The 26,517-nt window shown below is 43.5% G+C and overlaps 2 protein-coding genes across 3 annotated transcripts; one reads left to right on the forward strand and one right to left on the reverse strand.

The window, feature by feature from the left end:
- Window positions 1-1,699: 1,699 nt before the first annotated feature.
- Window positions 1,700-3,301, reverse strand: ROMO1 (reactive oxygen species modulator 1). The gene is made up of 3 exons (XM_057702708.1): window positions 3,200-3,301; window positions 2,880-3,010; window positions 1,700-1,895 (listed from the first exon to the last, which is right to left on the reverse strand). Exons 2-3 carry the CDS (start codon window positions 3,008-3,010, stop codon window positions 1,787-1,789), a joined length of 240 nt encoding a protein of 79 aa, XP_057558691.1. The 5' UTR covers window positions 3,200-3,301; the 3' UTR covers window positions 1,700-1,786.
- Window positions 3,276-20,671, forward strand: NFS1 (NFS1 cysteine desulfurase). 2 transcript variants are annotated; one of them, XM_057702706.1, is made up of 13 exons: window positions 3,276-3,463; window positions 4,085-4,194; window positions 4,897-5,013; window positions 5,729-5,812; window positions 8,821-8,973; window positions 11,787-11,880; window positions 12,565-12,699; window positions 15,295-15,452; window positions 15,852-15,957; window positions 16,037-16,118; window positions 16,769-16,852; window positions 17,177-17,266; window positions 19,934-20,671. In XM_057702706.1, the coding sequence occupies exons 1-13, from the start codon at window positions 3,361-3,363 to the stop codon at window positions 19,995-19,997; spliced, it is 1,380 nt and encodes a 459-aa protein (XP_057558689.1). In that variant the 5' UTR covers window positions 3,276-3,360; the 3' UTR covers window positions 19,998-20,671. The 2 variants fall into 2 exon arrangements, with proteins under 2 accessions (XP_057558689.1, XP_057558690.1); XM_057702707.1 differs by lacking the exon at window positions 4,897-5,013 and having other exon boundaries at window positions 3,306-3,463.
- The last annotated feature ends 5,846 nt before the right edge of the window (window positions 20,672-26,517 follow it).

Raw genomic sequence — 26,517 nt, forward strand, 5'->3', positions numbered from 1 at the left:
TACTTCTTTAGGTATTGTATCAAAACTGAGGAATTCACCAAAAAGAGAACCAAACAGATTTCACCAGGCCTGAAACCTGGGCATTATTTAAGTCTCTCCTTTGTTTTCTGGGCACCTTTGGGGAGGGGGGGAGGCTTTGTTCTTTAAAAGTAAATACTGAACAAAATGGTTTTAGGTTCAAACTGGTTTCTCAAATTGATTTAACTGCATTTTTGAGCTTTAACTTAACTGCAGCAACCCTTCACAATTTATATTCTGAACTCCGCTTCAGGTTTTTGTATCTTGGTTGAGTCTTTGAGTAGGTGATGTTGTTAATAATTGCTCCTTCCAATACTGATTTCCTCATCTGCCTGAATTTCTGTTAACTACTGTATTGATTTGTTAGGGTTGAATTACAAGTATTAACAGGTTTATTTAGATACCAAGATAGTTTGAATTTGGAGGCATCACAATTTTCTACCAACCCTTTTGAGTGATGTTTGCAGTTCCTTTAACTTGCTTCAGTTATTTAACCTGCAGAAGAATTTCAAGATTCAAGTTAACTTTATTTTTGAGCACTGGGCAGCAGTGTACTCGGGTGGTTAGAGACCAATAATGCCAAATTTTCTTTCCACAGTATCTCCTGGTATCTTCATAATTAAAAACTTACTCTTGAATCAAGTACTATCAGGTTTGTTCTGTCATTCCTTTCTAGGGAACTGGGCCAGGAAAGGTGCCTTCAGGTATTTAATCTCATCTGTTAAGAGGTTGCAAAAATTTGCCCACCACCAAAGAATGAAATTTGGGTTGTAAATGATCAAAGCAAATTTGGTAAGAGTTCAGTCAAATAGAAAACTCAATTAGAAAATAGGTCCAAGGGCTGTTAGATCCTTTAGGTAATCCCTGAGACAACATCCAATTTGGTTGTGAATTTTATAGGTGCTGTAACTTTTCTGGTAGTATCCTTGATTGCGATTGGATCTCAGTGTCTTTATGCCCCCAAATACTCCAGTGTAGTTTCTTTTATTATAACATTACCATTTTCTTAGTCAGTGACTGAGAAATACTTGAGGGGCAACTCAGTTTAGAGCAATATCAAGGGATATGTTGCCTGTACAGATGGGCACTTAATATTACTGGGAAACTACCTTAAGCCAATTAATAGAAAGGAAGGGTCAATTGCTAAAACTTACATTCTCATTGATGGCCGGTTAGAAAAATCACCTGAGGTTCACAAAGCTGAAAGGCTGTGAAGTTAGTCTGAATTTGTTCTTTTCCTGATCAAGTCATCTGAAGGACAATTTTGGAGTGAACAACGTAACAGCTAACCTTGTAGTGTGACCTTGAAGAGGTCTAGACAACATTTTAACGGTGAAAAACGAATAGCATCAACTTTAAAGGGTTGAATAATAAGGATTTGCTAGAATCTAAAGTCCCAGGCATGCAATGTCGTTCTAATTTTTTAAAAAAATATTTGTTTGGCTGCACCTGGTCTTAGTTGTGGCACGTGGGATCTAGTTCCCTGACCAGGGATCAAACCCAGGCCCCTGCATTGGGAGTGTGGAGTCTTAGCCACTGGACCACCAGTGAAATCTGTAACTTTGGATTAACAGAGAAAGGTCTTGTGAAATAAGACACCAAACCTCATTAGCCCACCTCTGAAGATCTCTAACTAAGCTGGGTAATAAGCTGAGAGAGAAAAAATGCTTCTAACAGAAACTCAGAATACTCAAAGGCTTGTTTTATTATAGTACATGGGGTGGGATTGATGGGAGGGGGTGGGTGTTGTGGGCAGCCACTGCCCTGATTAGCATCGGATGCCCATCCCGATGGCCATGAATGTGCCAAAGGTGCCGCCACTCTGCATCATGGTTTTCCCGATGCCGCCCATCAGCTCCCGACCCCGCATTCCGATCCTGAGAGAGGAAGAAACCAAGATGGGGCCAATTGGGTACAAAAATATAAGGAGGAGCATTAACTGCCCTTTTCCAATTTGTGTTTATGATCGGGCACTGCTGAAGTCTCGCAGGACATTACCTCTTCCCACATGGGGTAATTCCAAAGAAATTGGTCCTTTAGGGTCTCGAGGTGGATTCTTCTTATGAATGCATCAACTGACGAGTTTGTGGGAGGCAACAGAAGCAGTATAAAGTACATGGACAGGGAAACCATTTTTTTGTGCGGGTTTTACCTCCAGGATATATGTGATCCAATTAGACATCTTAGTTTCCTAGTGTTACAATGACTGAGGAGTCAGACCTGGGTTCAAGAACTAAGTATGCAATTTACAGGCTGTGTCACGTGTAAAATGAGGATCACAACATTCACGACACTCGGGGATAACAGGGCATTTAGCACCGTGATTGACAGTGCTCAGTAAATGGTAATTTACAATCTGGAAAAAAGGGAATAATAGTCTCTTTTACGTGTAAAAATGACAGGTTGTAGAGTTTATCTGTTTAATTTCTACATCCTGTTCCCAGTACAGTAACTTTAATCAAGTTGGAAATAAATACAACACCAGTAAGACAGAAGAGCCATTTATTGAGCAGTTAATGTGCTAGGTTCTGTGCTAAGTGTGGTCTGATTTGAGCCTTACGACTCTATATGATGTAGAGGTTACTGAGCCTCATTTTACACTTGAAACCCAGGCTCCAACTTGCCTAAGGTTACAAAATGAGTAAGGGCCAGAGCGCAGTTTGAGTCAGAGCTCATATTCTCAACCATTTAGGCTCCCAAACTGTCCTCCCAGACTGAACGTGGTTAGGAAATCAGTCTCGCTCATTGGGGGGGGGGGGGGGGATTGAAAAGAATTAGGCTCTTTTCCGGCTGCAGGCCAAGTGGTGTGGGGAGGCAAAGTCCGGTAGTCCTGCCCAAAGATCACCGCCCGCGCCCCTCACCTGAGACAGGAAAAGGTGCCGAAGAGCGCCCCGGCCGCCATGCCCACGGCGCAACCCATCACAAAGCCCATCTTCACGCGGTCGAAACAGCTTGGCTGGGACTGTCCATAGGGACCCACGGCCACTGGCATCTGTGGGGTTCGAAGGTTAGGGAAGTGCGGGCCTAGCCGCCAGCCCGAGAGTCGGGCAGGGGCCGGAGGAGGTGGGGTAGGGAGCGGACCCAGGGGTTCGGGGAAATCCGGGAAGGAAAATAAAGGTGTAACCCGACTCCATCACCCTCTGAGCGTTCGAGTCCCCGCGCCGCGGCGCCCCCGCGTTACCTTGCTCGTGGCCTTGGTCGCTCAGCTCTACGTCTCACACGGAACGCGAGGCGGAGCGCACTTACGGCCAGAGGAATCGCTTCCGGGACGTGGAGTAGTACTTCCGGGGGCCTGTAGCTGAGAACTGCAGCAGCTTTGGGCGGGGGGCTGCTACCGGGACCATGCTACTGAGAACCGCTTGGAGGCGGGTGGCCGCGGCTTCGGCCGCGCCCGCTGCTCCGGGGCCGAGGGCTAAGGCGCCCACTCGGGGGCTGAGCCTGCGCGGTACGCTCCGGGGCCCGCTGGCTGCCATCTCCCTGGAGGCGCGGATCTTTCCCCTGAGCGCAGCGACGCAGCTGAATATTCAGGAGACTCCCTCTTCCGCCCGCTCCCCAGACCCTCTGACCCTTCCTCTTGGCTGCACCCCTCAACCTTTCTCTCGCTGGCCCTCTGAACGGTTGAGTTCGCCGCGCGCCCCCCTCCCGCACTTCAGATCCTGACCCGCAGGCCCTCAGAGCCCTTGATGCTCGGTTTTCTGACCTCTCCTGGCCAAATTTTAGAGATGCCAGTCGTCCAACCAGTAACCTTTGAAGGAGATCTTACCTACAGTCTCCACATTCCTTTTCAGTGGGTTTTGCCCTTTCAGAGGTCTCCTCACTCCCAACAATGCAATTTGAATGTTGTCTCAGCAACCCCCTCCAAGAGCCCTGTCTCTCTCCCTTACCTCTTTTTACAGTTTGCTCAAGTTTTCTGATGCCTTGTTTCCTTTTCCATTGAGATTCGACCTCAGCACCCCTTAAACTTATCTCACCTCCATTCGGCTTTTACCTTCTGCTGTCTTGGATGCGCTGTATGCAGAGTTGCATCCTCTCTCACGTGGCCACTCCGTTCCATTTCTTTTGTCAGTTGTAGACCATGCTCCCCAGTCTGCTGTTGCCTCAGATGCAGCCACTGCTCCGGAGGCGGAGTCAGTGCTGCGACCTCTGTATATGGATGTGCAAGCTACAACTCCTCTGGTAAGGATCGAGGGGCAGCTTTCCCCAAGCTGGTTATAGGAATTATATTGTAGCAGCGGCAATACAAAGGAATGGCTGAATCCCTGTAGAAGTAACAGCCATAGAAGTGTGTGCTGGGAAAAGCAATGAGCCGGGAGTCAGGAGGTGTAATCCTCTAGAAATGGCTTTACTACTGACTAGCTATTGATCTTGGACAAATCAGTTCAGGCACTCTGGTAGTAGTTAAAAGCATAGCCTCTGGAATTAGCTGGACTGCTACTTACTATGTGAACTTGGGCAAGAATTAAATAGGTTAAAAGACATGAAGCAGCCCTTAGAACAGCACCCAACGCATGATAAACACTTGAACATTAATGCACATTTTCATCAACATGTGGACTCTGTCATGTCCTGTCCTCTCGTAGATCCCATTGCTTGGCAGGAGGGGAAACACCTGCACACACAGGTGTCAGGACAAGGCAATGTTCGTCGATTATCTGAGGAGATGGTAGAATAATCTGATTTAAGATGGGTTGGTGGGAGAATATATTAGGCTAACATTTGGTTAGTACCTGAGGGCATGGAAGAGTGTTTGAGGCCTAATCTAGGCAGGGTCTGAAGGGTTGGGAATGTGCTGAGGCAGGTTGGGCAGGTCTCAGGGGATGGAGTGGGGCCCGAGTAAACTATGGGCTCAAGGAAACTGATCTGTTCTGTTATGCTCAGGACCCTCGGGTGCTTGATGCCATGCTCCCTTACCTAGTCAACTACTATGGGAACCCACATTCCCGGACACATGCTTATGGCTGGGAGAGTGAGGCAGCCATGGAACTTGCTCGCCAGGTTAGTACAGGGGCCTCTAGGAGGTTCTGACGTCAGAGGTACAGTGGCCAGTGGGAGGCATTTCTTTTTCGTAACTGTAGGTGGAGGTGGAAATGTGTTGGGGCTCTCTCAGGAAGAGATTCAAAGAACAGGCCTTTGGAGTCCAGCTGAAGGCATTTGATTAGTTCCCACATTTCCTAGCTAAATGACCTCTGGCAAGTTATCTGATTTCTCGAAGCCTCGGTTTCCTCACATTGTAAATGGAGATTGGGAAGGGCCTGGGTTTGATCCCTGGTCAGGGAACTAAACTAAGATCCCGCAAGCTGCGTGGTGTGGTCAAAGGGAAAAAAAAAAAAAGAAAAGAAACAAAGAAAAAGAAAATGGAGATTGTAGTAGTTCCTACTCCTTAGGTTTATTGGGTGGATTAAATCAGACAATGCTGGTGATGTATTTATTAACATGATGCCTCTACATACTAAGAGCTCAGTAAGTGCTTTTTCAAAAACACCCAAGTTATTATTATTTTGTATTGGGCTGGAAAAGAACCTGGGATCTGGGATGTAGCTGAATGTATCCCCTTGTCTGATCCTAGAGGGTACAGAGGTGCTTCTAGAGCTGTTGATAGAGTGCAGTGGAGCTCTTCTTGCTCCAGACCTTTGTCTTTGTTGTTTCTGCAATTGCATTCCTGCCTAGGGAACTGATGTTGCTTATTTCTGTTTCTTGTCTTGACTTGCAGCAAGTAGCATCTCTGATTGGGGCTGATCCTCGTGAGATCATTTTCACTAGTGGTGCTACTGAGTCCAACAACATAGCAATTAAGGTAAGAGAAGAGAACCAGAGGGCACATCTGGGCTTCCCTGACCTGCGAGATGGTGTCCTGCCATCATTTAGGCTCATATATGCATTTCCCAGCCAATTACCCTATTGTGAAGAAAAGACACAGACACACTCTTTCTGATTTGTTGCTTCCTTCAGCCCTTTACAATCTAAAGTCTTTGCTCCTGTTGAACTGAGTTCAGTGAGGAGTTGGATAGGAGAGGAGGTGGCTCTTGGACCATCAACTACATAGTGTTTTGGATGGGAGCTACTTTAAAGAGTAAATAATGGTGACTCAACCCTTTTCTCCATCCTTTTTTTTTTAATTAATTAATTAATTTATTGGCTGCATTGGGTCTTCATTGCTCCACACCGGCTTTCTCTAGTTGCAGGGCGGTGGGGGTGGGGGTGGGGGTGGGCTACTCTTCATTGTGGTGCATGGGCTCCTCATTGTGGTGGCTTCTCGTTGCAGAGTACAGGCTCTAGGCACACAGGCTTCAGTAGTTGCGGCACACAGCCTCCACTGTTGTGGCATACAGGCTTAGTTGCTCTGCGGCATGTGGTATCCTCCTGGGGCAGGGATCGAACCCGAGTTCCCTGCATTGGCAGGCAGATTCTCAACCACTGCGCCACCTAGGAAGTCCCTTCCCTATCCTTTTGATCTAGTCACAATGAAGTCCAGGATACACTTGTAATTGGATATATTTCTCTGCTTCTTGTTACCAACTTCACCCTTATATCGGTGATTTCAGGGCTACCTTCCTGTCAGCCTTCCCCTTCTTTCTGATGAAATATGTTTGCAGCAATTTCCTCCTGTTTCTCTAGATGTCCCCATTTTGAAGTACCGGTTGCTGTGGTGCCTTCTGCAGACATTCACTTGGTTACCCATTCCAAGATTAGTCACCCTGTCCTTGGGACCTTCAGATCTTCGGTACTAACAAAAGTAAAATGCCACTCTCAGTAGTCATGTCGATATTTCATAGAACATAATCACGTCTGACTGGGCCTACTTATCAGGGTCACTTGTGTAAATAGCAAGGCTCTGATAAACTGTGGGCTGCTATAGGTTCAACTCTGGCTCTACCCCCGCTCACCATTGTCTTTCACCTGTGTTGCCAGTATTGCTTTCTCTGACCTTGGACTGAGTGTAGGAGACCTAGACCTGGGTCAGGTTCCAGAGTCATCAATACTCTGCCCAGTCCCGTTAGCAGGAAGGCATCCTTCCTTGGGACTGCAGAGACCACAGAGCCGGGAGTGGTCTTTCCAAAGATGAGGATGGTTTCTGGAATGGGGAGCATTTTCAAAACTTTGGAAATGTTTGCTTTGAAAGTTTCCACAGATTCCCAAACCTAGAGGTCAGGGATTGCTAAGAGTAGTGGTGACAGTTTTCCCCTAGTCTCCTGAGTGGGTAGAGTAAGTATCTGTCTGCTATTAGAGGATTCAATACTTTGGGTAAGTGAAGTAGGAGGTGGGGAGGGAAACTTTAATGTTTTCATTTTTATGTTCCTTGTCCTCAAGAGCATACAATTGTTATGTAGGTATAATTTTGGCCTAATTAGTTTCATATTCTTCTTTTAAAGTAGTACTCTTATAAGCCCTGGGAGGGACGGGGTTGCACATTTTATGTATTTTAACTTTTTAAGAGGAATTCATCCATATGTGTTGAGATTTTTTTTTAACCCTATGGAAATGTTTAAAATAAAGCGTAGGTCTTCCACTTCTTCCTCCCCTATTCTGACCTCGTCTGTTTAATATTGTTCCAGAAAACAAATTATGCATACATATGAATTTGCTTTTAATATTTTCACATATCATAGCCTGCCACGTTTATTCTTCTGTAACCATTAATAACATATCCTATGTTTTTCCATTTCAAACTCCGTAATTTTTAATATAACTGCATTCTTTTTCATGGAGTTCTGTTATTGCAGTTTACTATTCATTTCTCTATTGTTGGATGTGTTTTGTCTTTCCATTTTTTTAAGGATTGTAAATATAACTAAAGCATATTTTGTCTCTAAAGTTTCATCTGTTCTTTGAAATAGTTCCCTAAGGTAAATCTCAAAAGAGGAATCACAGCAGAGTGTGAATTCAGCTTTTAAGACATCTTTATAAATGATTCTCTGAAGAGATTATAGTATAAATATTGCCACCAACAAGGAATGAGTCTATGAGTTTCACTTCTGCACTGCCAGCTTTGGGTATCAGTATCACCATATTTGCATGTTTTGTTATTTAAATAGAAATAAAAGAGAAAGGCTTTTCCTTGGATTCAAGGATATGAATGTTCCCCATTTTCCACCTATGGTATAATAAAAAATATATTTGGTCTTTCTCCTGTGATCCTGTCACAGGGCTTCAAAAACCCTTGCAGTTTCCTAAATGCTAGGAATGTGTTTTGTTATTCATAATAAACCCCTTTGGACCATACCTGAATTTCTGGTGATCAGTTGTGCCTGTGTTATGAACCCCCCATAAAAAGTCTGGGAAGCAAGACTCAGAGGAGCTTCCAGATTGGCAAACTTGTGGATGTGCTAGAAGGTGGCATGCTTCGATTCACATGGAAACTCTGTGCCCCTCCCTGCCCCAGCCTGTGCATCTCTTCCATCAGGCTGTCCCTGGGTTGCATCCTTTGTGGTAAAGCTATGATAGTAAGTATAGTGTTTTCAGTGAGTTCTGTGAATCATAGAGAATTTTTGAACCTTAGGAGACTGTGTGAAGCCCTGTATTTATAGCCAGCTGGGGAAGTGTGGGTGGGTGACTTGTAGGCCTTACGGCTGGCATCTAAAGTGGAGGCACTCTTGTGGGACTGAGGCCCTTAACCTGTGGGATTTGCACTAATTTAGGATACTTAGTGTCAGAATTAAATTGAATTTTAGGACATGCAATTGGTGTCAGAGAATTGATGTTGGAGCATATTGCCCTTGTCTACTTACTCCTTGCAACTAGGATGAAAGTCAGTGCTGTCTTTCTGAGTATATTCTTCTTCCTTCCACCACCACCAATTTCTAGGGGGTGGCCAGGTTCTATAGGTCACGGAAAAGGCACTTGATCACCACGCAGACAGAACACAAATGTGTCTTGGACTCTTGCCGTTCACTGGAAGCTGAAGGCTTTCAGGTCACCTACCTCCCAGTGAAGAAGAGTGGGATCATTGACCTGAAGGTAAGGGGAACAAAATAGGAGGAGCCTGGCTTCAGCCTATAAATCTATCTCTTCAACCTTAGCTGGAGCTTGAAAGACTATATCTAATGGTGAGGGAGGGGTTTAGAGAAACAGGCCTCACAGTGGGACCCAGAGTGTGTTCCCCTTGAGCATGTACCATCCTCCTTTTCTCTGCAAGATTTGTTTCTCAGCTTTTTTGGTGCTTCCTGGTCTGTGTGAGAGCCACTGGGCATGTTTGAAGGATGCCAGAGGTGCACACTCACCGTGGGAAAGCTCTGGCCTCCTTCTCCCTGCCCTCATGTTCCTGATCCTTTAAAAGAGTAGGTGTAGGGACTTCCCTGGTTGCACAGTGGTTAAGACTCTCCATGCAGGGGTCAGGGATTTGATCACTGGTCAGGGAACTAGATCCCACATGCATGCTGCAACTAAGAGTTTACATGCCACAACTAAGGAGCCCACGTGTGGCAACTAAGATCCACTGCAACCAAAATTTAAAAAATAAATTAAGAAAAAAAAAAGAGTAGGCATAGTTTTTGTGAAGAATATGTCTCTTTTTGGTCCATATCTTTATATGTTAGTTTTGGGTCCAGGTATCTTCTCTACCAGATTTTGGATACCAGCATCCCTAGACAAATCCTAAGATATAATTTGTGAACAGAGCCCTGTGATGTGCAAATGGAGATAATTTTACTGTTTTCTTTCCAACCTGCAGGCCTTTTATTTCTTTTTCTTGCCCAGTTGCCCAGGCAAGAAATTCTAGTACAAAGTTGAATGAAAGTAGTGAGAACAGATACCCTTCTTTTCTTCCTGATCTTAGCCAAAAGCTTTCACCACTGAGTGTGATTAGTTAGCTGTGGATTTTTTGTGGCTGTTCTTGCATCGAAGTCCTGTATCAGGTTGAGGAAGTTCTTTTCCTAGTTTGTTGATTTTTTCGTTTTCTTTTTTTTTTTTTTTGGCCTCACTGTGCAGCTTGTGGGATCCTAGTTCCCTGACCAGGAATCAAACCCAGGCCTTCATCAGTGAAAGTGCAGAGTCCTAACCACTTGACCGCCAGGGAATTCCTGAATTTTTTTTTTTAACATGAAAAGATGTTGGATTTTATCAGTTGTTTTAGTGTGTCTTTTGAGGTGATCATGTGGTTTTGTTCTCTGTACTATTAATATGGTGTATACATTGTTGTTGTTGTTTTTTGTATGTTGAACTTGTATTCCTGGATTAAATGCCACTTGGTCATGGTGTGTGATCCTTCATATATGTTGCTGGATTTGGTTTGCTAGTATTTTGTTAAGGATTTTTGCATCTATATTCATTAAGGATATTGATCTGTAGTTTTCTTGTGATATCTATCTGATTTTGATATCAGGGTACTACTGGTCTCAGAATAGATGTGTTAGTTGTAACCTACTGTTTCAGTCTTGCTAACCACTTCATAAAACCCTCCATTTCAGCCATACTGCTTCATATCTCCCTAATATGCCCTAACCAGTCCTGCTTAGGGCCTGTCCTCACGTGTATCCTCGCCTCTGATCTATTTTCTTTTTCCTGCAATTACCTTAATCTTCTTTCTCTTTTAAAAACTTAGTTCAAGTCCCAGCTCATTCATGAAGTCTCTTTGGCTGCTCTAACCCATTTTATTTTATTTTATTTTATTATTTATTTATTTGGCTGCATTGGGTCTTCATTGCTGCACTTGGGCTATCTCTAGTTGTGACAAGCTGGGGCTACTCTTTGTTGCCATGAGCAGGCTTCTCAGTGTGGTGGCTTCTCTTGTTGCAGAGCATGGGCTCTAGGCACACGAGCTTCAGTAGTCGTTGCTCACGGGCTCTAGAGAGCAGGCTCAGTAGTTGTGGTGCATGGGCTTAGTTGCTCTTCGGCATGTGGGTTCTTCCCGGACCAGGAATTGAACTTGTGTCCCCTGCATTGGCAGGTGGATTCCTAACCATTGCACCACCAGGGAAGTCCCTATCAGTTTCACTTAATGATAACATCTTGCAAAAGTTTAGTATAACATTACAACCAGGATATTGATGTTGATAAAATCTGCCCATGTTGTTCTGATTTCTCTAGTTTTACTTGTACTTACTTGTGTGTGTGTTTAGTTCTATGTGGTTTTATCAGTGTGTAGGTCTGTGTTAACTACCACCACAATGATGCTTCATGGTCTTCTTTTAAAACCACTAATTTCATCTCCATTTCTTTAATTTTGTCATTTCAATAATGATATGTAAATGGACTAATACAGTACATAACCTTTTGGGGTTGGCTCTTTTCATTTAGCCTAAGTCTTTGGCAAGTCATTTAAGTTGTCGCATGTCTCAGTAGTCTGTTCCTTTTTATTGCTTAATAGTATTCCATGTAATGGAAGTACACAGGTTCTTTAACCATTTACCTGTTGAGGGGCATCTGGGTTGTTTTTAGGTTTTGGCTATTATGAATAAAGCTACCATGAACGTTAATGTATAGGTTTTTTTGTGTGAATTTAAGTTTACATTTCCCTGAGGTAATGCCCAAGAATGCAATTTCTGGGTCATATGGTAATTTCATGTTTAGTTTTATAAGAAACAAAAACTACCAAACTGTTTTTCAGTTTGGTTTTCAGTGTGGTTTTACCATTTTAGGTTCCCACCAGTAGTATATGAGTGATCCAGTTCATCTGCATCCTCACCAGCATTTTGTGTTGTCATTATTTTAATTTTACCCACTCTGGTAGGTATGTACTGAAAGGCCCCTTTTCATGACTAAGCTTGTGTACATTTTTTGTTAGGGAGGACTTTGTTGGTACTGTATAGTTTCCTTACTCTTGATATTCTTAGGAACTAGAGGCTGCTATCCAGCCGGATACCAGCCTGGTCTCAGTCATGACTGTGAACAATGAGATTGGAGTGAAGCAGCCCATTGCAGAAATAGGTGAGTATCGTGGGTAGACCCTGATGCTGGCCCACCACTGGGATCCATCTGAGGATCAGCACTGGGCTAGGAGCTGTAACACTTTATAGAATGCGGTAAGGAAACCAAGGGAAAGAGAACAAGAATGTATTGTAAATGGCATAACTAGTATTTGAATCCAGGTCTAGTACCCTTTATGTTGTTTTCATTTACTGCAGTTGGTGCAGAAAGCAAAACAAAAAACCTCCACCTTTTTTTCTCTCCTCTTTTTCGTTTTAGAGCATCTCTTTACCATGCTCACTTAGGGCCAGAGACACTCTCCCTGTAACCTCTTAGGTACATTAGCAAATAGATCTGTTAGTCTTTGCTTCTTTTAAATCAAAAGGATCTAAAAGTTAATCTGATAATTGAAAGGCCAGTGTTAATGAGGTAGGAAAAATGTTATGAATCAGAATATAGGGAGTGTTTTGATTTGGTGCTTTGCAGTTGCTCTTGTTTATTCTAGTCAAGAACACTAGAGCTGAGAATGAGAGAGAGACAGAGACAGAAAGAGAGAAAAAAGAAAGAGAGAGAAGTGATTTACTATGTGGCTAGAGGCCAATGCCAGGTATAATTTTGCCTTAGAACTCACGTTGCATTGTGGGACCACTGCCAGGTTACTTCCTAACATTGTGCTCTGGTTCTTCCCCTCTGCTGTTTTCTCAGGGCAGATTTGCAGTTCCAGAAAGGTGTATTTCCATACCGACGCAGCCCAGGCTGTTGGAAAAATCCCACTTGACGTCAACGACATGAAAATTGATCTCATGAGCATCAGTGGTCACAAAATCTATGGTCCCAAAGGTACTAGCCCCTCCTAGAGTTCCTTCTTTGTGGACCTCCCAGCAAACCCTTTGACAGGTGTCGTGGGACTCATTTGAGACTATCACTGCTCTCAGAGGAAGCTGTATATTCAGAGTGCCCTGCAGAATGCAAGTGTCATTTAGCAGTAGCCAGGAACACTTGCCTGTTTGTGGATTCTAGCAGTTACTATATAGCAGACCATTCTTCACTGGTCTCTTTAGGAAACCCTTTCATGTAGATGTTAATTTGGTTGAGGAACAAAGGTTTTGTCATATCAGATTAGCTAGATAAGTCCAGTTATCTTGTCTACCCCACTATGATTTGCAGATCAATATTCTTTTTTTTTTTTAATTTATTTACTTATTGGCTGCGTTGGGTCTTCACTGCTGCTCGGGCTTTCTCTAGTTGCAGCGAGTGGGGGCTACTCCTCGTTGCAGTACATGGGCTTCTCATTGTGGTGGCTTCTCTTACTGTGGAGCACAGGCTCTAGGCGTGCGGGCTTCAGTAATTGTGGCACGTGGCCTCAATAGTTGTTGCTCTCGGGCTCTAGATCGTGGGATCTAGAGCACAGGCTTAGCAGCTGTGGTGCACGGGCTTAGTTGCTCCTCAGCATGTGGGATCTTCATGGACCAGTGCTCAAACCGATGTCCCCAGCATTGGCAGGTGGATTCTTAACCACTGTGCCACCAGGGAAGTCCCTGAAGATCAGTATTCTTAAAGTCCTTCATTTCCTCGTGTCTTGCTTTAGCCTTAGGGGAAGATTGTATGGGCTTTTATGTCTCTTGGTGTTTGTTCCTAGTTTTAGTAGTCTTTGCTCCTATTAATCTCTCAAGGATGCTTGGTCCTGTTGGCCAAGGAATGTTTTCTAGCTGGAATTCTGCCTCTGCACCCAGGTCTTTGGGAAGAGACTATTGTCCTCTATTTTATGGAGGTAGCCATCCAAAATTAACAACTCCTCCTCTGTCTCTTGGGTGAGGGCCTGTAGTGGTTGGTTATGCCAGTACGCTTTCTGTGTCTGCAGGGTGTGTCATCTGGATGTACACCCTGTGGAAAAAGGTGTGATAGCTCCTGGAAGTATATAAGATGGCTTCTTGTAAAGAAGTTGTAAAGAGTGTTTTTGTAAGCCCAACAGGCGTTCTATCTTTAACTAAAATTGGCTTATTGGCTTTTATTGTAAATAAACCTGTTTTGATAAAAGCCAATTAACTCATACTGAGCAGAAGCTCAGATCAGCACTTAAATGTGTATAGGTATCCCTCACTATCCAAACTCTTGCTTTTCGAACTCAGGATCTAGAAGATTGATAATATGGTATCCTTCACTATCCAGATGTAGTATCAGAGAACTTACTCTCTGAACTTGGGAACTGCAGACATTCAGACAGTGTAAGATACTTGAATTTGATTTTGTTTTTGTTTTTTTAATAAATTTATTTATTTATTTATTTATTTTATTTATTGGCTGTGCTGGGTCCTCGTTGCTGCACATGGGCTTTCTCTAGTTGTTGAGAGCGGGGCCTACTCTTCATTGTGGTGTGCAGGCTCCTCATTGTAGTGGCTTCTCTTGTTGCGGAGCACGGGCCCTAGGCGCGTGGGCTTCAGTAGTTGCGGCACATGGGTTCAGTAGTTGTGGCTCACGGGCTCTAGAGCACAGGCTCAATAGTTGTGGCGCACGGGCTTAGTTGCTCCAAGGCATGTGGAATCTTCCCAGGGCAGGGCTCGAACCCGCGTCCCTTGCATTGGCAGGCAGATTCTTTACTACTGCACCACCTAGGAAGTCCTGATTTTGTTTTAATGGGGAAATTAAATACGTCTTAATAAATGCAGTTTGGTACATAAATTATTTTAAAGCCAGGGTCCTTCATAATAATTGTGGGAACCATTGCCTTACTTGTTATGGTACCTGCAGTCTCTGCCTTAGTAGTTGTTCTGTGTGGGAGAGGACCTTCAGTAAGTGCTCACTCTGTTCAAAACCCTTGGCTACTTAGTGGATATTTTTGTACATTCATGCTCATATTTTGGTATGAAATTCCTATAAATAGATTTGCTGAGTCACAAGTTGTATGTTTTTAAATTCTGATGGACCCTAGGAGATTATGCATGTTCACCTAACAATGCATCTTTTATTTTTTTTAACTAAAGTACAGACATTCACATTTCACCAGTGTTCTAACAATGTATCTTGGGGATTTTATAGTGGTAGTATAGAAGGAGCTTCCATATTCTTTTATACACCTGCCTTGTATTTCAGGCATGGATGTACCATAACTTATTTGCCCATTCTCCTGATGATGGACATCTAAGTTGTTTCCAATTTTTTTGCTATTATGAATAATGCTGCATTGCATAATATCATTTTATACATGCATAGGGAGCTACTTTAAACCAATTTGGTCATCACTTCTGATACTAAATAATTTTGATAAATATTATGCTTTCGCTGCTGTTTCTTCTTCTCCCCCAACCTTTTGTATTTTGAAAAATTTCAAGCTTACAGAAAAGTTGAAAGAATGTTTCAGCCCCTTTGGAAAATGATACTTTGTTTCACCTGCATTTCCCTTTTTCTCTTTTTTTTGTAACAAACTTTGTTTCCCAGGAGTTGGTGCCATCTACATTCGCCGCCGGCCCCGTGTGCGTGTGGAGGCCCTGCAGAGTGGAGGGGGGCAGGAGCGGGGTATGCGGTCTGGGACAGTCCCCACACCCTTGGTGGTGGGGCTAGGGGCTGCGTGTGAGGTGGCACAGCAAGAGATGGAGGTATGGGGAGAGCAGTTTCCTCCCACAAGTTCTTCCCCTGTGCTGGGTCTCCTGTTTAGAGGCTTCTTGGCATGCCTGGGTCAGATCTTTGCCAGAAGAGGAGGTTTAAGAAAACCAGTGCTGCTAGCGTCTTGTTCTGAGGGAGGTGTTATGGGCTCTAAAATCCAGGCCCTTTCGGTAGTTACCAGCTCATTTATTCTGACTTTTTGGAACCATGTGTCTGGTTATTGAGCACCTCTGTGCTCAGTGCTGGGGATACAGTGGTCTCTATGAGTAACACAGGGCAATAGGTGGGTCAGATGCACAGTCACTTCTGGGTACCGGGCAGGGTTCCTTGTCCTGTGTGTTTCTGAGCTGTTAATGGTCACCATGCTTAGTCCTCGCTTGCCTGCTCCTCAGTATGACCACAGGCGGATCTCAAAGTTAGCAGAACGACTGACACAGAAGATAATGAAGAGCCTTCCAGACGTGGTGATGAATGGGGACCCTGAGCACCACTACCCAGGTACAGACGTGCCCATTCTGTCCCCATCTGGAAGAGCTGGAAACTGTGAGCCTCCTCTCATAGTAGTTCACTCTTCCAGGCTGTGTCAACCTCTCCTTTGCATATGTGGAAGGGGAGAGTCTGCTGATGGCACTCAAGGATGTCGCCTTATCCTCAGGGAGGTGAGTTGGACTGGATAGACAGGGGCTGTGGCAGGACCAATGAGTCTGCTCTAAGTGTTAGGTTAATAAGCTTCCCATCGTGGAGATGACAGGCACAAGAGTTCTTGGTTGAGAGTAAAAGTCATTTTGTAAGCACCTGTTTTTAGCTGGTTGGGCACAGGCTAAAGTTTGCCACCCTAGGAGGGCTTCCTGTGGTAGACTTTTGTGCCTTATGTGGTCCCAGGAGATGCATGTATCTGTTCTAGTGTTATTCTGGTAGTTCTGTTACAGGCCTCCAGAATTCAAGGATGCTTCAGAGGCCACCAAGGGTTTAGCTGCTGTCCAGGCTGGTACAGATGATTAATTCAGTTGCAGGGGAGTGAGCAGTGGTTCTCTGCTGCCTCTTGCTGTCACATGAGCTGTCACTAGCTCATGTGGTATCATGCTCTGTCATGCTTTGGCAGTGTCCTTGCTCAAGGAGGTTATCCTCCACAGGGGCCAGAGCAGCTAGGTTCACATCCCTAGCAGCATCTGGTCCTTTCGCTCTGTCCGATTAGAACGTCTTTTTTGTCTCCATGGTGTGACTTCAGGGGTGGGAGCATGACTGGGGGTTTGTGGCCAAAAGCAGATGTGACAATGAATTGAGCAAAGCTCTGCGTCTTTCTCCTCAGTGCCTGCACCTCTGCATCCCTGGAGCCCTCTTACGTCCTTCGAGCAATTGGCACTGATGAGGATTTAGCTCACTCTTCTATCAGGTCAGTCATTTGAGCTGCAGCATTTATGAAAGCGGTGGTTTGCAGACTTCATCGACTGTCACCTGGGAAGTTTGTGAAAGATGGAAGAGGTCTGAGCACCACACTCAGAGATTCTGATTCTTTAGGTTTGGAGGAGGAGTAGGAAACTTCTAGAGTGATTCTCAGGTGGCCCACAGACCATATTCAGAGAAACTCTGCCCTCCAGGAGAAGGACCATGTTCTCTCCATATCTTTTGTGGAGTAGATCCTCATTGAGTATTTGCTGAGTGAATTTACCATGGTGCCACAGGTCTGATGCAGAGCTCCTCTCTGTGTCTTTTTCAGGTTTGGCATCGGCCGTTTCACTACAGAGGAGGAAGTAGACTACACAGTGGAGAAGTGCATTTACCATGTGAAGCGTCTTCGAGAAATGAGGTATGCACTGTTGTACCAGAGACCCTTTGGAAGAAATTGCAGTGCTGGCTCCTCTCTTATCCTTAGGCTGTGTATTCATACTGCCAGAAATCAAAGTTTGAGAATCCTTGGATTTTAGGATTTAGAAATACCACAAAGCAGGAAAGTGGATCCTCTCGGCTACTTGTTTTCAGAATATGAAGAAGTGTCTTCAAAAACTAAACTGTATAAATTCAGATGGTTTTCATTATTTAAGTAAGTTAATTAATTAATTAATTAATTTGGCCATGTGGCTTGCAGGATCTTATTTCCCTGACCAGGGATCGAACCTGAGCCCCCTGCAGTGGAAGCTTAGAGTCTTAACCACTGGACTGCCAGGGAAGTCCCCATTATTTTATTGATAGTGTTAATAGTTGTCATTGCAGCAATATCAGTACAAAATTCATGATTTGTAGATTAAGTTTAGGAAAACTCTCTTTAAGACGGATTCTTTTCTTTTCTTTTTTAAGATAGGAAACTTAATTTGGGTTCTATGGCTGGACTTCAGTAGGTAAATGATAGCCCTGAAAAAGTATGCTAAGTGTTTTACAGTTGTGCATTTTCTTTCTTTCTTTTTTTAAAATTATTTTTATTTATTGGCTGCATTGGGTCTTCGTTGCTGCACGCAGGCTTTCTTTAGTTGTGGAGAGTGGTGGCTTCTTTTGTTGGGGAGCATGGGCTCTAGGTACACAGGCTTCAGTAGTTGTGGCACGTGGGCTCAGTAGTTGTGGCGCACGGGCTTAGTTGCTTTGCGGCATGTGGGATCTTTCCAGACCAGGGCTCGAACCCGTGTCCCCTGCATTGGCAGGTGGATTCTTAACCACTGTTCTACCAGGGAAGCCCAGTTGTGCATTTCCTTTGGAAGGAAGTCCATAGTTTTCATCATATACTCAAAAGATTAAGAACCATTACTCAGAGTTTTCTTTGTAAAGATGCTTATAAAGATCAAGAGATCCTTTACCAGCCATTTGCTACCAGGGGCTCCCCTAGAAGCTGTAGAGCTCTGCTTCCTCATGGGAACATCAAGGCCTCTGGATTTTTTCAGAGCTCTGTTCTGGCTCAATTTGACTTTCAGGATTCTTTTGATATAGTTGAGAGTGAAAAAGTTCAGGTATATACCTGCTTCACTTTGTGAGCTCTCCCAGGCCTTTCTGGGCTCTGGATTTTCCTTGGCAGGATCTAGTTGTATTGCTTAAATATCTATAGCTTGCTTAGATTCCTCCTTGGCTTGGCTTTCTGGTACTGTCTGGCACACTCAGGGCATTTCTACTGACTATGCTGCCAGGAAAGACTTATTCTTCCTACCCATGTGGTTTCAGCATCTTCACCCTGTTCCTTCTGATCCTTTACAAACTGAATTCAACCTGATCTCATTACCCTCAGCCAGAGTTTTATTTTGTGAGCCTATGATATTAAGTGACCTTCCCTAAAGAGAAGGGACAGGAAGGAGATGGCTAACTTCAAGGAGCCTTGGAAAATATCAAATAGAAAGGTGTGCTGGGGGGCTTCCCTGATGGTGCAGTGGTTAAGACTCTGCACTTCCACTGCAGGGGGAACGGGTGTGATCCCTAGTCAGGAAACTAAGATCCCTGCATACCATATGGCATGGCCAAATATAAATTTAAAAAAAAGAAAGAAAAGCGCACTGGGAATGCATAGTGTAATGGAGAGAGATAAACCAAGAATAGAATGAAATTGGGTAGAAGAAAGTTAACTGGAGAAATCCAAATCAAAATCCTGCGGTCATAACACATTGAAGTAATATCTAATCTGGGAGTATTATCTAAGGCATTCAAGCTGAAGAGGATCAGAGCTTAGCAGAGATATTTCAGCAGCAGTTCTTGTATGGGATGGGATGCCCAGGCCTGAGATCCAAAAGATCCTTTTGAATTGGAGCCAGGGATGTTGGAAGCATGGTCAGCTCTGGGGAGATGAATCTGGTGGGAACTGGGTAAGGGTGCTACATATCCAGGTGATTTAGGGCTAAGTTCTATCTCTAAGAACTAGAGCAAAACCAAGAAACAAGGGCAACTCCCTGATGGTCTAATGGTTAAGACTCCACGCTCCCAATGCAGGGAGCCTGGGTTCAATCCCTGGTCAGGGAACTAGATCCCACATGCAGCAACTTTAAAAAAAAAAAAAAAGGGACTCCACATGGTGCAACGAAGATCCCGCATGCCACAACAAAGACCCAACACAGACAAATAAATAAATAAATTAAAAATCAAAAACAAGAAACAAGGGCTGAAAAGTCCATTTGTGTTGGGGGTTAGTAGAGAGGCTGAAACTTGCTGCTTACACACTTTCCAAGGGTCTTGGTTCCCCCAGGGAAACTCTGTCCATAGCCTCTCCTGAGTGGGATGAGAGCTTCATGAATATAACCACACTTGACGCTATTGGCTTAGCCTCATTGGAGCTGAGCCTGGGTTACCTAGTTATTAATGTTGGCAGCTGGGGAGAGGCTGGAGCTGAAAAGGACTTACATATAGCTGAGAAAGACTTGATAACCTCTTGTGTTGGGGTCTATCAGGGCAAGGAGGTAGAGGAGAGATAAGAACAGATGGAGGCAAGTCAAGGCTCAGGGTCCAGGAGCCAATGCTGTCTGCTTCCTGAGCCTTCACTCATCCAAATACCTCTTCTCTTTGGCAGCCCTCTCTGGGAGATGGTGCAGGATGGCATTGACCTCAAGAGCATCAAGTGGACCCAACACTAGAAGAGTGGGCCTCTGCCTTTGTGCCAGCCTGGCTTCTCCTGCCTCATCATCCCATGCACAGCCAGGCACTTTGTTACCCCCAGTGGCTGCTCCATGTTCAAACCAGAATTGGTATAGCCCAGTTGACTTTAGCATTGGCCTGCTTCCAAGACAGAAACATGAGAGAGCTATCTTTCTCCGGCCTCAGCTCTTTTGGTGGGGAACACTCCCCGTTTCTCTCCAGGAGTCCTTCTCTGGTCTTATACTGAATGAATGTTCTCATCCTGAAACAGGAAAGACATTTGCTATGATATTGCTGCTGGACACGCCCATATCCTAGGTGGGGAGAGCCAGAGGAACCAGAAGAAGGCTCTTTGTTTAGGGACCCTGATGCTCTACATGGACATTTGAGTTGTTGCTTACTGCTGCTCAGAGAGACTGACACCTTCAGAAATAAGCATAATCATCTATGATTTCATCTTTTTTTGTGGCTCCAAATGCTACCTCTTCATATTGACTATAGACTGAACAGCAAGTTTCTTAAAAGGCTTGTCTCCTTTGTGTTCTTGTCCTTCTTTTCATTTGACCTAATGGAGCTAGAAATATGTGTATGACTCTACCTATTATTCTAGTAATTTATGTTTCTTTTTAAAAAATTAATTTGCAAAGTAGAGAAATAAAATCATCTTCCTCTATTTATTCTGTGACTTTATTTTTTTAAGAACTTTTTTTTTAATGTTTTTTTTCTTTTTTAAGAACTTTTATTGAGATACAGTTAACAGACAATAAACAGCATATATTTAGAGTGTACAATTTGGTATCCCAATCTCCCAATTCATTCCCCCCCAACCCTCCCTGCTTTCCCCACTTGGTGTCCATGTGTTTGTTCTCTACACCTGTGTCTCTATTTCTGCCTTGCATTTCCTTTTTCATAGTTGTTAGCCTTTGCCTGATGGATTGAGGTGCTCCTATATTGGGTGCATAGATATTTATAATTGTTATCTCCTCTTCTTGGATGGATCCCTTGATCTTTATGTAATGTCCTTTCTTGTCTCTTGTAACATTTTTTATTTTAAAGTCTATTTTATCTGATATGAGTATTGCTACTCCAGCTTTCTTTTGATTTTCATTTGCATGGAATATCTTTTTCCATCCCCTCACTTTCAGTCTGTATGTGTGCCTAGGTCTGAAATGGGTCTCTTGTAGACAACATATATATGGGTCTTATTTTTGTATCCATTCAGCCAGTCTGTGTCTTCTGGTTGGTGCATTTAGTCCATTTACATTCAAGGTAATTGTCGATATGTATGTTCCTATTACCATTTTCTTTTTTTTTATTATTATTTTCTTTTTTTTTTTGGGGGGGGTACACCAGGTTCAATCAACTGTTTTTATACACATATCCCCATATTCCCTCCCTTCCTTGACGCCCCCCCCCTCGATTCCCCCCCACCCTCCCTGCCCCAGTCCTCTAAGGCATCTTCCATCCTCGAGTTGGACTCCCTTTGTTATACAACAACTTCCCACTGACTATTTTACAGTTGGTAGTATATATATGTCTGTACTACTCTCCCGCTTCTTCTCAGTTTCCCCTTCACCCCCCGCCCCCTCCCATACCTCGAGTTCTCCAGTCCATTCCCTGTATCTGCTTCCCTGTTCTTGTCACTGAGTTCATCAGTACCATTTTTAGATTCCGTATATGTGAGTTAGCATACAATATTTGTCTTTCTCTTTCTGACTTACTTCACTCTGTATGACAGATTGTAGTTCTATCCACCTCATTACATATAGCTCCATCTCATCCCTTTTTATAGCTGAGTAATATTCCATTGTATATATATGCCACATCTTCTGTATCCATTCATTTGTTGATGGGCATTTCGGTTGCTTCCATGTCCTGGCTATTGTAAAGAGTGCTGCAATAAACATTATGGTACAAGTTTCTTTTGGGATTATGGTTTTCTTTGGGTATATGCCCAGGAGTGGGATGACTGGATCATATGGTAGTTCTATTTGTAGTTTTTTAAGGAACCTCCAAATTGTTTTCCATAGTGGCTGTACCAACTTACAGTCCCACCAACAGTGCAGGAGAGTTCCCTTTTCTCCACACCCTCTCCAACATTTGTTGTTTCCAGACTTTGTGATGATGGCCATTCTGATTGGTGTGAGGTGATACCTCATTGTGGCTTTGACTTGCATTTCTCTGATGATGAGTGATGCTGAGCATCTTTTCATGTGTTTGTTGGCCATCTGTATGTCTTCTTTGGAGAAATGTCTATTTAGGTCTTCTGCCCATTTGTGGATTGGGTTATTTGCTTTTTTGGTATGAAGCTGCATGAGCTGCTTGTATATTTTGGAGGTTAATCCTTTGTCCGTTGTTTCATAGGCAATTATTTTTTCCCACTCTGAGGGTTGCCTTTTAGTCTTGTTTATGGTTTCTTTTGCTGTGCAAAAGCTTTTAAGTTTCATGAGGTCCCATTCGTTTATTCTTGATTTTATTTCCATGATTCTAGGAGGTGGGTCAAAAAGGATGTTGCTTTGATGTATGTCAAAGAGTGTTCTGCCTATGTTTTCCTCTAGGAGTTTGATAGTGTCTGGCCTTATATGTAGGTCTTTAATCCATTTGGAGTTTATTTTTGTGTATGGTGTTAGGAAGTGTTCTAATTTCATTCTTTTACATGTTGCTGTCCAATTTTCCCAGCACCACTTATTGAAGAGGCTGTCTTTTTTCCATTGTATACTCGTGCCTCCTTTGTCAAAGATAAGGTGCCCATATGTGTTTGGGCTTACTTCTGAGTTCTCTATTCTGTTCCATTGATCTTCCTTTCTATTTTTGTGCCAGTACCATACTGTCTTGATCACTATGGCCTTGTAGTATAGTTTGAAGTCAGGAAGCCTGATTCCACCAACTCCATTTTTCCTTCTCAAGATTGCTTTGGCTATTCGGGGTCTTTTGCGTTTCCATACAAATCGTAAGATTTCTTGCTCTAGTTCTGTGAAAAATGCCATTGGTAATCTGATCGGGATTGCATTAAATCTGTAAATTGCTTTGGGTAGTACAGTCATTTTCACGATGTTGATTCTTCCAATCCAGGAACATGGTATATCCCTCCATCTGTTTATGTCATCTTTGATTTCTTTCATCAATGTCTTAAAGTTTTCTGCATACAGATCTTTTGCCTCCTTAGGCAGGTTTATTCCTAGGTATTTTATTCTTTTGGTTGCAATGGTGAATGGGAGAGTTTCCTTAATTTCTCTTTCTGCTCTTCCGTTGTTAGTGTATAGGAATGCAAGAGATTTCTGTGCATTAATTTTGTATCCTGCTACTTTACTAAACTCATCAATGAGTGCTAGCAGTTTTCTGGTAGAGTCTTTAGGGTTTTCTATATATAGTATCATGTCATCTGCAAAGAGTGATAATTTTACTTCTTCTTTTCCAATTTGGATTCCTTTAATTTCTTTTTCTTCTCTGATTGCTGTGGCTAACACTTCCAAAACTATGTTGAATAACAGTGGTGAGAGTGGACACCTACCATTTTCTTAATTGTTTTGTTGTTGTTTCTGTAGGTCCTTTTCTTCTCTTATGTTTCCCGCTTACAGAAGTTCCTTTAGCATTTGTTGTAGGGCTGGTTTGGTGGTGCTGAATTCTCTTAGTTGTTGCTTGTCTGTAAAGCTTTTGATTTCTCCCTCGAATCTGAATGAGATCCTTGCTGGGTAGAGTTGGTTGTAGGTTCTTCTCGGTCATCACTTTAAATATATCATGCCACTCCCTTCTGGCTTGTAGAGTTTCTGCTGAGAAATCAGCTGTTAACCAGATGGGAGTTCCCTTGTATGTTATTTGTTGTTTTTCCCTTGTTGCTTTTAATAACATTTCTCTGTTTTTAATTTTTGTCAACTTGACTAATATATGTCTTGGCATGTTTCTCCTTGGATTTATCCTGCCTGGGACTCTCTGCGCTTCCTGGACTTCAGTAGCTATTTCCTTTCCCATGTTAGGGAAGTTTTCAACTATAATCTCTTCCAATATTTTCTCGGGTCCTTTCTCTCTCTCGTCTCCTTCTGGGACCCCTATAATGCGAATGTTGGTGCGTTTAACATTGACCCAGAGGTATCTTAGGCTGTCTTCAGTTCTTTTCATTCTTTTTTCTTTATTCTTTTCTGCATCAGTGATGATCACCATTCTGTCTTCCAGGTCACTTATTCGCCCTTCTGCCTCAGTTAATCTGCTATTGGTTCCTTCTAGTGTATTTTTCATTTCCGTTATTGTGTTGCATATCTCTGTTTGTTTGCTCTTTAATTCTTCTAGGTCTTTGGTAAACTTTTCGATCTTTGCATCCAGTCTTTTTTCAAAGTCCTGGATCATCTTCACTATCATTATTCTGAATTCTTTTTCTGGAAGGGTGCCTATCTCCTCTTCATTTAGTTGTTTTTCTGGGGTTTTATCCTGTCCCTTCATCTGGTACAAAGTCCTCTGCTGTTTCATTTTCTGTGTCTTTCTGTGGCTGTGGTTTTCAGTTCCACAAGACGAAATACTGCTGATACTGCTTGATACTGCTGTCTGCCCTCTTGTGGAGGAAGCTATCTAGGAGCCTCCTGTGTGCTTCCTGATGGGAGGGACTGATGGTGGGTGGGGCTGGGTGGGTGGAGTTCAGTAAAGCTTTAATCCGATTTGGTGGGCAGATTTGGTGGGCGGAGCTCAGTAAAACTAATCTGCTTGTCTGCTAATGGGTGGGGCTGTGTTCACACCTTGTTGGTTGTTCGGCCTGAGGCCACCTAGTGCTGGAGCCCACAGGCTCTTTGGTGGGGCTAATGGTGGACTCTGGGAGGGCTCACAGCAATAAGCACTTCCCAAAACCCCTGCTGCCAGTGCCCCTGCCTCCTCGGTGAGCCACAGCTGCCCCCCCCACCTCTGCAGGCAACCCTCCAACACCAGCAGGTAGGTCTGGTTCAGTTTCCTATGGGGTCACTGCTCCTTCCCCCTGGGTCCTGGTGAGCACATTTTTGTGTGTGCCCTCCAAGAGTGGAGTCTCTGTTTCCCCCAGTCCTGTGGAGGTCCTGCAATCAAATCCTGCTGGCTTTCAGAGTCTGATTCTCTGGGGATTCCTCCTCCCGTTGCTGGACTCCCAGGTTGGGAAGCCTGACATGGGGCTCAGAACCCTCACTTTAGTGGGTGGACTTCTGCAGTATAACTGTTCTCCAGTTTGTGAGTCACCCACCCAGCATTTATGGGATTTGACTTTAATGCGATTGCACCCCTCCTACCATCTCATTGTGGCTTCTCCTTTGTCTCTGGATGTGGGGTGTCTTTTTTGGTGAGTTCCAGTGTCTTTCTGTCAATGATTGTTCAGTAGTTAGTTGTAATTCTGGTGCTCTTGCAAGAGGGAGTGAGTGCACGTCCTCCTACTCTGCCATCCAGACAATACTTATTTCTTAACCAAGGTTACAAAAGATCTCAAAAGCAAATACCAATCACTTAAAGGCAAAGAAATTCATACTGTTATTAAAAGCAGCATTTCAAGGAAACTTTTATTCTGTGACTTTATGAGAGGCTCAGGGAGACTTCCAAGCCGTCCATGGGAATTATGGAGCAGACTACCACTCCTCTTGATTTCCATAGATGAGTCTGCTTGCCTGTCTCTTCAGTCAACAATTATTTGGGTACCTTTCAGGTGCCTGACATTATTCTGGGTATTGGGGATATGCTGGTTAACAGGACCAAAAAGGATCCTGTTGAGATTTCAATCTAGTAGACAGATAGAAAGTGAGAATTAAACAAATAAGGCTATTATAGATTATGATGAGTGCTATGGCAGAAATAGAATGGTAAGAGAAAGTAACAGAGAAAACCTACCATGCTGACTGTACTAGGAAAGTTTTTTTGAGGTGTTAATTAAGCAAAAACATGATTTCTAGCCATCAAAAGAGCTAGGGGTGAGTGAGGAATAAGAAGGAACAGCAAGAGCCAAGGGGCTGAGGCATGAAAAAGCATGGTGTGTTTGAGAAACTGTGAGAAGGCCAGAGTTGCCAGAGTAGAGTTTTTCCATTTGTGGGTCTGAAACCGTAGGGGGGATGTTACCAGCATTAAAAAGGGTGAGAGAAAAATTTTTAGAGAACATCACACAGATATTTTCCAAAATTTTGTTGTAGTTGATTTACAATATTGTGTTAATTTCTGCTGTATAGCAAAGTGACTCAGTTATACATGTATATATTTTTCATATTCTTTTCCATTATGGATTATCACAGGATACTGAATATAGTTCCCTGTGCTACACAGTAGGACCTTGTTGTTTATCCATGCTGTACATACTAGTTTGCATCTGCTAATCCCAGACTCCCAGTCCTTCCCTCCCCCGACCCTTGGCAACCACAAGTCTGTTCTCTATGTCTGTGAGTCTGTTTCTGTTTCGTTGATTTGTTCATTTGTGTTGTGTTTCAGATTCCACATATAAGTGATATCATATGGTATTTGTCTTTCTCTTTCTGACTTACTTCTCTTAGTATGATGATCTCCAGGTCTATTCCTGTTGCTGCAGATGGC

The sequence above is a fragment of the Hippopotamus amphibius genome, chromosome 12 (assembly GCF_030028045.1).
Source record: "Hippopotamus amphibius kiboko isolate mHipAmp2 chromosome 12, mHipAmp2.hap2, whole genome shotgun sequence".
NCBI lineage: Eukaryota > Metazoa > Chordata > Mammalia > Artiodactyla > Hippopotamidae > Hippopotamus > Hippopotamus amphibius.